Here is a 12,296-nt window from a genome sequence, read left to right on the forward strand (position 1 = left end):
AAGTGAAACCTTCTCCTATGAGGAAGAGCAACCTCACAAACGTGGCCACAAAAGCCCATCTTACAAGAGCCTAGCAAACGACGCCATGAGTAAGGCCCTGGACCGCATCTCTCAGTCACCCTTCATGCGGGGCTAACTTTCCTCGGCTGTTCCACCAACTCACTTTTGCCATATATAATGGTCGAACGGACCCAGTAGAGCACGTAAGCCAGTTTAACCAGAGGATGGCCGTCCATTCCAGGGACGAGGCGTTGCTGTGTAAAGTGTTTCCGTCCAGTTTGGGACCCATAACGATGAGATGGTTTGACGGCCTCAAGCCAAACTCCATAAACTCTTTTAAGCAGCTAACACAGGCTTTCGGTTCTCGCTTCATAACTAGCAGTAGGGTTCCTCGACCCCTAGATTCCCTCATGTCCCTGTCCATGCGAGAAGGAGAGACCTTGAAGGCCTACTCAAACAGATATTGGGAAATGTATAACGAGATAAAGGGAAATTACGATGATGTCGCTATTAGCACATTCAAGAGGGGCTTGCCGACAGAGCATGGTTTAAGAAATTCCTTAACTGGGAAACCGGTCACCAGCATGCGCCAACTCATGGACCGAATTGACAAGTACAAGAGAGTCGAAGAGGACCAATAGACGAGAAAGGGCAAAGCGAAGGTTGTCCCTCAAGAGAGGAGGGAATTCAGGTCGGATCGTTTTAACAACAGTAACCAGCTGAGAAGGGATTACTCGGAGCAATCTAGATCTACAGGGGCACAGGCAGTCCATGCTATGTTCCGAGAACCATTACATAAGGACTTAGAGAAAGTGAAGAACGAACCGTTCTTTCAATGGCCAATTAGGATGGCAGGTGACCCCACGAAGCGTAACCAGAATCTGTATTGCGAATATCACCAAGAGCCGGGCCACACCACCAATGACTGCAGGAATCTGAAAAATCACTTAGACCAGCTGGTCCGAGAGGGAAAGCTGAGACACCTCTTGCATCATCCTGTTGGACTGCAGGAGCAGTCGAACATCGAAACAAGGCAAAGCACATTGAAGCCGCCCATTGGCACAATAAATGTCATTCTTGCCGTACCAGGAAGAACCGGCTCCCATCCTTTCAGAGTGATGTCAGTGGCCCGACTCCCCGTTGAAGTTGACGACCGGGAATCCAAGAGGGCTAAAGAGATGGCTACGCCCCTAATCGGATTCTCAGATGAGGATAAACTTGGAACCCTCCAACCCCACGACGATGCTCTAGTCCTCACGCTCAGGATTGGGGGATATGACGTGAAGAGGGTGCTAATCGATCAGGGCAGCACCATGGAAGTAATGTACCCCGACTTGTACAAGGGGTTGAAGCTGAAACCAAGGACTTGACAGCATACGACTCCCCTTTGGTGAGTTTCGAAGGGAAAACCGTCACTCCGAAAGGCCTGATTAGGCTGCCTATACAGATAAGCTCGGACATAGTGGAGGTGGACTTCATAGTGGTAGACGCTTACTCGCCCTACACCGCCATTGTATCCAGACCGTGGCTTTACGCCCTAGGGGCTGTGTCATCAACCTTACACCAAAAGGTGAAGTACCCGTCGGAGGGTCGGGTGAAAGAAGTAATAGGAGACCAAGCCATGGCCTGGCAATGCATTGTGTCTGCCATCTCTCAACGACCGAGTACTGAGCCTTCCACCTCAGCCGAAAATGACTTATAGCAATTAACAACCTCGACCCTAGCCTCGGGTAGTGGAGGACCTGCTGAGGGGGCGAGCTGTGAGGATTTGGAAAGAGTTCTTGTAGGCTCCGACCCGGAAATATTTTTTCAGGTCAGCTCAGAACTGCCGCCCCAAGAGAAGAAAACCCTGATTGACTTTCTCAGACAGAATATGGTCTTGTTTGCATGGAACGCCTACGAGGCTCTGGGGGTCGATCCAAATTTCATTTGCCACCACCTTAATGTTAGCCCGGCCGTGACACCTAAGAAGCAACCTCCTCGGCAACCGTCGAAAGAGCATGCAGATGCGGTGAGAGAGAAGGTGATGAAATTGAAGAAAGCGGGGGCTATCAAAGAGGTATTTTACCCCGAGTGGCTGGCCAACACCGTTGTGGTGAAGAAGAAGAGTGGGAAATGGCGGGTCTGCGTGGACTTCACAGACCTGAACAAGGCCTGCCCGAAGGATCCTTTCCCTATGTCTCGGATAGACAGATTGGTGGATTCGACTGTGGGACACCCTCGAATGAGCTTTTTGGATGCCTTCCAAGGCTACCATCAAATACCCCTAGCTGCCGACGACCAAGAAAAAATAGCTTTTGTCATCCCCATTGGAAACTATCACTATAAGGTAATGCTCTTTGGCTTGAAGAATGCCGGGTCGACCTACCAGAGGATGATGACCAGGATGTTTGAACTACAAATGGGTAAGAGCATTAAAGTCTATATAGACGACATGGTGGTGAAGAGCAAGTTAGTTTCCAACCACGTCAGAGACCTTGGCGATGTCTTTGAAATTCTGAGAAAGTACAGGCTGCGCTTGAACGCGTCCAAGTGTTCATTCGGAGTGGGATCAGGGAAATTCTTAGGTTACACAGTGACCCATAGAGGTATTAAAGTCAGCCCCGACCAAATTAGAGAACCCCAAAGAGGTCCAAAAACTCACCGGCATGATTGCTGCCTTAAACCGTTTTATCTCCCGCTCAACGAATAGGTGCAGGCCTTTCTTCCTCTTATTAAACAAGTGGAAGGGGTTCGAGTGGACTGAAGAATGCGCCTTAGCCTTCTAGCAGCTTAAGGAGTATCTGTCTCGGTCGCCAATCATATCCAGTCCTGAAGCCAACGAGGTTCTATTCACCTATATTGTTGTGGCCCCTCACACAGTGAGCCTAGTGCTAATTCGGGAAGACAACGGCACACAACGGCCTATCTACTACGTGAGCAAATAGATGCATGAGGTAGAAATCCATTACCTCCCCCTCAAAAAGGCCGTCTTGGCAATCGTACAAGCCACACGGAAGCTCTTCCACTACTTCTAGGCACATACCGTTGTTGTACTAACCCAACTCCCGCTCAGATCAATACTCCGGAGCACCAATTACACGGGTAGAATAGCAAAGTAGGGGACGATTCTTAGCGCCTCCGATATTAGGTACATGCCTCGCACCGCTGTGAAGGGCCAAGTCCTCGCGGATCTGGTAGCTGAGTTTGTCGAACTCTCATCAAAAGAAGCAAGAGGGCCACTATACTCAGACGAAAAACTGATCGGCGTAGTCTCTCGGCAAGAGCACACTTGTTGGAAAGCATATGTCAACGGCGTGGCCAACCAAAGGGGCTCAGGGGTGGGGCTCGTCCTGATTTCCCTCGAGGGGATTACCATCGAAAAATCGTTAAGACTGGGCTTCTCCGCCACGAATAACGAGGCAGAGTATGAGGCCTTGTTAGAAGGAATGTCTATGATCCAGAAATTGGGCAAGAAATCTATAAGCATGTTCTCGAACTCAAGACTTGTCGTGGGACAAGTAAATGGAGAATTGGAGGCGAGGGATGAAAGAATGCAAGAATACCTAGTCCAAGCCAAGCGCTTGCAGGCGCATTTCAACAATTTCAGCCTAATGCACGTATCCAGGAGCGGGAACACCCACGCTAACTCCCTTGCAACGCTCGCCACCTCCTCGGCACAACCCCTCCCTCGGGTCATACTCGTAGAAGATCTATATAGGCCATCGATGGTGAGAACCGAGTTGGTGCATATTCACAGCGTCAGGGCAGGGCCTAGCTAGATGGATCCTCTAGTACTGTTTTTAAAGAACGACATCTTACCCGAAGATAAGAACGAGGCCGACAAGATTAGAAGAAAGGCTTCTCGATTCTGGCTATCCGAAGACTCCAAACTGTATAAGCGCTCATTTTCAGGGCCGTACTTGCTATGCGTGCAACCAGATGCCACTGAGGCTATCCTGGAGGAATTGCACGAAGGAATTTGTGGGAGCCATACGAGGGGTAGGTCCTTGTCTCATAGGGCCATAACACAAGGTTATTGGTGGCCGAGCATGCAGAAAGAGGCGCAGAAATATGTGAAGAAATGCGATCAATGCTAAAGGTTCGCTCCGAATATACATCAATCAGGCGGGACCCTTAATCCTTTGGCCATCCGCGCAGTAGGGCCTGGACATCCTAGGACCATTTCCCAAAGTAGTAAGGAATAAAAAGTTTCTCCTTGTCGGCACGAATTATTTCACAAAATGGGTCGAAGCTGAGTCGCTGGCAAACATTAGAGACGTTGACATTAAGAAATTTATTTGGAAGAACATCGTCACCAGGTTCGGTGTCCCTCACACCCTAATCTCGAACAACAGTCTTTAGTTTGATAGTAAAGCTTTCAAAAGGTATTGCAGCGAGTTGGGAATTGCGAATAGGTACTCCACACCGGCTTACCCACAGGGGAATGGGTAGGCCGAAGCCGTCAACAAATTCATAGTAAATAGGTTGAAGAAGAGATTAGATGACGTGAAAGGAAGGTGGATAAAGGAATTACCCCATGTTTTGTGGACGTACCGCACCACGCCACGCAGGCCCATAGGGGAAACCCCCTTTTCAATGACCTATGGAGCTGAGGCCGTCATTCCTCTAGAGACAAATTTCCCAACACTGAAGAACAGCACATTCTGCCCTAATGCTAACAACTGGCTACTAGAAAAAAGCTTAGACCTCATCGAGGAAAAAAGGGAGAGAGCAATGGTCTAACTCGCCTACTACCAGCATAAACTCAAGCAAGATTATGATGCCAAGGTGAAGCTAAGACCCCTAGCACCTAGGGATATGGTATTGAGGAAGGTCCTGGGCACTGCAAGAAATTCCGCGTGGGGAAAACTCGGACCAAATTGGGAAGGCCCATATCGTATCACCTCGGTAGCCGACATAGGGGTCTACTTTTTAGAAGATTTGGACGAACATGTAGTACCACGCCCTTGAAATGTAAATAACCTGAAAATGTACTATTATTAATGAAAGTTTGTAATTCTTGGCGCCACACCATTGTGTAGTTTTATCTAAGTGTTAAATAGAACCCAAGTCCTGCCTGACTCCTCGGACCACAAGGTAGGGGGAAATTAACTACTGTGCAGTTTTATCTAAGTGTTAAACAGAACCCAAATCCTGTCTGGCTCCTCAAACCACAGGCTAGGGGGAAATTAACTACTACGCAATTTTATCTAAGTGTTAAACAGAACCCAAATCCTGTCTAGCTCCTTGGACCACAGGCTAGGGGGAAATTAACTACTACGCAATTTTATCTAAGTGTTAAACAGAACCCAAGTCCTATGTGGTCCTCGGACCACAGGTTAGAGGGAAATTAACTATTACGCAGTTTTATCTAAGTGTTAAATAGAACCCAAGTTTTGTGTGGCTCCTCGGACCACAGGCTTGGGGGAAATTAATTTCGATGCAGTTTTATCTAAGTGTTAAACAAAACCCAAATCCTGTCTGGCTCCTCGGACCACAAGCTAAGGGGAAATTAACTACTACGCAGTTTTATCTAAGTGTTAAACAAAACCCAAATCCTGTCTGGCTCCTTGGACCATAGGCTAGGAGGAAATTAACTACTACGCAGTTTTATCTAAGTGTTAAACAGAACCCAAGTCTTGTGTGGCCTCTCAGACCACAGGTTTAGGGGAAATTAACCTCAATGCAGTTTTATCTAAGTGTTAAACAGAACCAAAATCCTGTCTGGCTCCTCGGACCACAAGTTTGGGGGAAATTAACTACTACGCAGTTTTATCTAAGTGTTAAACAGAACACAAATCTTGTCTGGCTCCTCGGACCATAGGCTAGGGGAAAATTAACTACTACGTAGTTTTATCTAAATGTTAAACAGAACCCAAGTCCTGTGTGGCCCCTCGGACCACAGGCTTGGGGGAAATTAACCTCGATGCAGTTTTATCTAAGTGTTAACTATCATTTTTTCATTCTTTCATTCATGCTTAGCCGTATTGCTTAAATTTCGAGTAATGTTTGGCCCTCAGAAGTTAGTAACATAACCGAAATTCATTCGTAACAAAGGCAGAAAAGGAAGCAGTAAAACAAGATTCAAAGAAGAAATCATATCATTCATTAGGCTCCGAAATGTATTTTCTTACAAACATTGGCAAAATAAGGAAATAAAAGATAAAAGAAGACAACTACAAGAAAAGTCCTACACTAACGTCCTAGACTTTATCTTGGGCAGAACTCTTTGCAAGGACCTCTGCCTCGAGGTGATCGCCTCCTGCCTTGGGCTCAGGTCCGGCCTCCTTGGCTTGCGCGACAACGTCCCTTTTAGTGAGGCCATCCTCAGGCGACTTGTGCTTTGTAGGTGGTTGCACCTCCTCGGCTTTTGGTATGAGAGAATCCGAAGTAGTGACCCTAGCAGAGAGGGGCTCCTCAAGAGGAACCGAGCTCGGAATCTCGCGAATATCTTCAGGAAAGAAGATATTCTCAATCTTCCTAAGGTCGGAGTCCGCGAGAACTATTGCCCGGTCCAAGGCCACCCCCCAGGACATAGTGATGTAGTCCCTACAGACCGTAGCCACCTCCTCGGTCAGCCTGGCCTCAATATCCACCACTCTGCGCTCGTAGGAGGCTACCACCGTAGCCTCAGTCGCCTCCCTGGCCAAGTGAGCCGCCTCTTTTGTCTTTATTAGCTCTGCCTTGAGGTCCGAAACCATCTGCTTCTCGGTCGCGAGGTTTATTTCGGACAGCTGAAGCTGTTGGCGCATATCCTCAGCCTGCTTGGTTGTGGTCTTAAGGCCAGCCTCAGCACTGTCTCGGGCCTTAAACGCCTCCTTTATTTCCTTATTCAGGCGGTCTTTTTCCAGCCTAAGGGCACCGATAGCTTTCTCTGCAGCAAGGCAGGACTGAACCTCAGTGTTCAGATCTTCCTAGGATTTCTTGGCCCACTCCTCAACCACGAAGATTTGTTGAGTGACTTGCACGAGAGTGACAGAGGAATCATTAAAAGAAAATAACGAATAGGCAGGTGCAAAATAAAGAAATTGAACAAAAAGGAGTCTTCGTTTACCATGGCCAGATTTCTCTTCAGCGACATGAAGAGATTCGGTTGCCGAGTAACCCAGAGCCCCTCCATGTCACGAGGCAGGAGAATGGGCTGCTGCAAGGCCTCAGCAAGGTAAGACGTCTGCCCTCGTTGGGACTCCCAAAGAGTTGCGTCTCATGAAATAGGGGTGCCGTCCAGCTCTAGGCGTGAGGACCAGGTGCGCTGCTCCCTCCTCATAGCCGCCTCATTTCGGCTATCAACGGACCTTGTCCTTTTTTCCTTGGGCTCTTTACCCTTCTTCTGTTGCTTAGCCTTTTCAGGGCCGACCTTGCCCTCTTCCAATTCTTCCACTGGTCTCTTCTGCCTCAAATTGGGAAGGGGTTGTAGTGCTAGGTCAGTAGAGGGGGGAAGAGAAGGAGGAAGCTTGGCTGTAACCTGCTCCTTGGGGGCATCCTTGGAAGACTGCCCCTTGTTTCTGTTGGATAAATGACCCTTCAGACCAGACCTCGGCTTCAGATCCATATCCTTCTCTTCAACTTCTTGGCTAGTGTCAATCTGAGCAATTACTAAGCCAGGAGTGTGAGCCGCTGAGAAGCGATCAATGTCCGAGCCGAAATCTGAGAGTTCTACAGGCCTGGTTGACGCCTCTCCCTCCTCAGCGAAGCGGAACTGGTTGATTTAGAGATGAATGCAAGGAGTCAACTCCTTTTCCTAGGGAGGCTACCTCTGGGAGAACGTGCTGAGCAAGCAATTGGACTGGAGGTAGGTCTCTCCGAGCAAGAAAGCCTGGTTTAGAAACGTCGATGCGAGCTAATCGGGGACTTCCAACCTTGATGGCTTGACCGGCGTCCACAAAAGCGCAAGAAAAAGGCTCGTAGTCTAAGATAAGAGGAGTGGCACGTAGTTGCCCATCCTCACTCACAAAGATTTCGGACCTTAGAAGGAAGTTGAGGGCCTGGACGTTGACCAAACTTATTTGCGGAGTTGTTTGTTCTTTGTCTGCAAAAACCCAAAGGAAGGGTTATGTTAGTCCGAGGAGGCAATTAATCAAAACTAAAACCGAAATAAATGAGAGAAAAACTCAAAACTAAGATCCCCTCACCTGGTGTTCCCGCCCTAACTGGGCAATGAAGACCGTCGTGCCATGCTCTGGAGTCGATCAAAAGGTCGTTCTTCAAGTCTTTGTTGGACTTGGGAAGGCAGGATATCAGCCTCACCTCGTTGGACCTGGATTTCAAGTAATACGACTCATTGAGGCAATGACATTCATACAAGTGAACAACATCGTGCAATGAGAGGCCGAGGTTCATCTATTCGTTCAGAGCGTCTACGCACCCCAGGATTCGGAACATGTTCACAGCGCACTAGTGGGGGGCCAGCCTATGACCACGCAAATAATCCCAAGTTATTCTCCCCATGGGGATCATCATTCCTCCTTCTATGAAAGCTATCATTGGAATGGCGACCTACCCCGTCTTTCTCTTGGTTAAGATCTGGTTCGAGGAGCAATATTCTAGACCTACTCCCAGCGGGATACGGTATTTGGCCCTGAAACCTTCCATACCGGTCGGAGAGCCTACTAGTTTCTCAATCTTACCCATCCTACTAACCCTAGGTGATATGAAGAAGGTTTACTTAAGAAAGGAAGCCGGGAAAGGCAGCAAAGAGGAAAGGCTAAGTAATATGGGAAATGAGCACTTACGGGAGCGAAGATCCTAAATCTCTCGAGCTTGCGAAGAACTCGCTGGAAATCTTCAAGAGAGTGGTTGTGGAGTTTTGAATGCTTTGCAAAAGGAAGTACTGGAGTGCTCTGGGACGTTTGAGTGCTTTTGCAAAAAAGTGGAAATAATTCCCCTTAGAAGCCTTTTATAGCGGGGAGAAACTGAACGGGCTTACTCCCGTCCAAAGAATTGGGGAAATATCAATCGTTGATTAGACGCCCCACCGTTGGATTCGAGGGACATAAAGCCGTCTAGCGTAATAATTAGCACCTTGTGGGTTACGAAATGCCAGTAGCAGTAATGAGGCACGTGTGGCTGTACCTCCACACGCGTAAGTCAAGGATTTACAATAAGTAATCTCATAAGTGTCAAAATCCCGCCTTTTCTCCTTAGATAAGAGGGAAAGACCCGGAATTTTGAGGGGCTATTGTAGGGGCAAAGGCCCAAGATCACACAAGGGGCCTTGGGTCCCGTAGGAAAATTTGACCATGTCCAAGGAGAAGGCATGGGAGCCAAAAGGGCTCCCGGCCCAATTCTTATGGGCCCAAAAATATTTAAAAGGCGGTCCAAGGAGAAATGTCTCCTCGGACGTACCAAATATGGCTCAAACATGCACTCTGCCTGCTATAAGGATCCACTCCTACGAGCATTAATAACAAGGATGAGTCTCACAAGCCCGTAAGAGGGAAGAAAGTGTAAGATGCCAAAGGAGAGGCTACAGCTGCCACATTAAATGCATGGCAGCTACTTTTCTGGCCGCATTAATGCGGAGAGGACTTACGAACAATGTTGCCTTGGCTACCACAACTCACAGAAAGATGGGGAAGATGTCCGATGGCATGAGCACTTAAGTGAAGGTCCAGATGATCAACAAATATAAGGCCTGATGACTTTAAGGGGGCTATATAAGATAGGGGAGTCCCCATGAAGGAAAGGAGGAAAAAAGGTACTGAGAACAGAAGAACAGGGTGAGAACCATGGCCTTTGAGCAGGGACAGAGATACATCCTCCACGTCTCCTCGGACCGTATATCTAATGGACATGAAGGAGATTTTCTTATTTTCAATTGTTGTATGGCCCAATGTTAACTAGTATACACTTCGTTAAGACCTAGTTCTGTAACCCACTCTTTATAAATTCATTGTTTCAGGCTCCTTGGGCTAGAACCCCATACTTGTTGGGCCTGGACCCTAAATTGCGACCCTACAAGTTCAATTGGTAAAAAATTTTATGGTTAAATAAGAGATCTAGGTTCAATCTTCGCTTGTACCAAAAACTGATTGGTGTTTTGATTTGATGATATACGAGTTATCATTAGCGAATGTCATATGCTGAAACTCTAAAAAAAAAAAAAAATATCAAGGGTACGTTAATTTGGTTATTGAGCTAATAACTCAAGGGTATGTTCATCTTTTAATAAATTTATTTTGGTTATGAATTCATCTTTTGAATGTAAGATGAGAGACCCACATTACCATAACGTGTTTAAATGAAAATTTATTAAGCTAAGGAGACATTACATGTTTTGCTGCAAACAAAAAAGGGGCCTAACATAGCCAAGGTCCCATTAAAAAAAATGCAGTCAAGGTTCAGTAAAAAAATAAAAGTAGTCAAGGAGCTTTTCTTTTTAATTATTATTATTAGTATTTTTATTTTTCAAAACATATTAGCAAAAATTATCACAGAGAATCCCCTTATTAACAATTAATAACTTTGTAATTTAATAACATTTCTTCTTTAAACAAAGAAGTACAAAGTTTAAGCTATACTATAATAAATCAATCTAAAACTTGAAAGAAAACAAGTATAAACAATTAAGTTCAAATTTATAACTGTTTCTCAAAAAAAAGAAAAAAAGTTCAAATTTATAACTAATAATAATATAACTTTTATATTATTAAATCAATCAATTGACACTCTTTATATAATCAATAGAGACATTCACAATTCAAATCTATCATCTTCCAACTACTAAATTATTATTCATATAATCTTTATAATAGGTTTACTTAGGGATGGAAAAAAAAAAATTTCCTCTTGTTCTACCTCACCTAAATTTTTCCTCCCTCAAATAGGTACTACAAAAAAACTAAGTTTATGCGGCGTTTGTAAAACGTCACAAAAAACCAAAAAAAGTCATTGTAGACACAAATGGTCTATTGCGGCCTTTTTTTTTTTTTTTTTTTTTTTTTTTTTTAGGAATGTACACCACTATGCATGCCCCCTTATATGATATCTCATTAACGTTAAAGTCACCTCATTAGAAATAGCAAAATACCTCAAGATTAATTCATTCTCGACTTGCCTCACTTTTGTCTAAAGAGAGGATGAGACGGGGATAGGCATCACCAATCTGACCCCAACCCACCTTTTTTTTCCATTTATATGATAATTACTATAGATTTTATTTTTCTCATTTAAAAAAAAAAACGTTAAACTCTTCAGACAGCTTTTTGTGGATCAATTGAAATATTTAATGGATTATAATTATTAGAATTGTATCATTCCTTACACTTCATTTAAAAATAAATAATTTATCATGTGTATTATATAATAAAAGAATGGCAAAATTTAGGTACAATACTTATGTGTTATTCCTTAGATTTTTTTTTTTTTTTCTTAAGATTCAATCATATGGTTGTACTTAACTAAAAATACATTTTTATCTCATGAAAAAATGCACATGACTGAATCTTAAGAAGAGAACACCGACTAAGTATTGTATCTAAATTTTGTCCATAAAAGAAAATTTGATGGACATGTTATGAGCTTATGATCATAACCATACATTTTCCAAGTGTTTTAATCTTCAAAATTTCTATGAATATAAATAAAGATTAAAATCAAAACAATTTCCTCTAAAGTAGGTTAGAGGTAACAACTACATGGTGTTTTAAACGAGTACTCACACATTTTTTGTTGTCACATAATATATTTAATAATCAGGAGATTTATTAAAATGATTTGAATGAAAAAATAAAAAGTTTCAAATCAAAATATTTAAAATAAATTATTCTAATCATAACAATATCATATCCAAAAGATGCTATAAAAAAAAAAAAAAAAGGTCAAATAAGATGATTTTTACAATCTTCTTAATTTATCACAATAATAACAAAGTTTTAACCTATGAAGTATACAGCTACTACAATACTGAGAAATCAATTTTTTTTCTTTATTTTGTTTTTAACTAAAATTAGAAAGGTTTTTTAATTAGCCAATATCTTATTCCTAAAAATCATACTAGTTTCTTTACATATAATTTGTGTAGCCATTCGTGACCTATATGGATACTCAAAATAATTATATAATACAAAAAAAATCTTTAAAAAAAAATTCAAAAGAAAAAAAAAAGTTGATACAGCACGTGTAAGAGATTGGCGGTGGGGATAGCCACGTTCACAAAGATTGGCAAAGATATTGAATCATTGATGTTTCTTTCTATCTTTATTATTGCAAAAGAAAAAGAGAAAAAACGAAAAGACTTGGAAATCGGAGAAAGAAACAAAATACTCTCTCACTCAAAAATAAATAAATAAATTGTACGAACTTTACAGTAAATT

At 43.7% G+C, this 12,296-nt stretch overlaps 1 protein-coding gene across 1 annotated transcript; it reads left to right on the forward strand.

Moving 5' to 3' along the window:
- Positions 1–848: 848 nt before the first annotated feature.
- Positions 849–1,370, forward strand: LOC115981318. Its single transcript, XM_031103471.1, has one exon. It carries the CDS (start codon positions 849–851, stop codon positions 1,368–1,370), a length of 522 nt encoding a protein of 173 aa, XP_030959331.1.
- Positions 1,371–12,296: the final 10,926 nt, after the last annotated feature.

This window comes from Quercus lobata, chromosome 3, assembly GCF_001633185.2.
Source record: "Quercus lobata isolate SW786 chromosome 3, ValleyOak3.0 Primary Assembly, whole genome shotgun sequence".
NCBI lineage: Eukaryota > Viridiplantae > Streptophyta > Magnoliopsida > Fagales > Fagaceae > Quercus > Quercus lobata.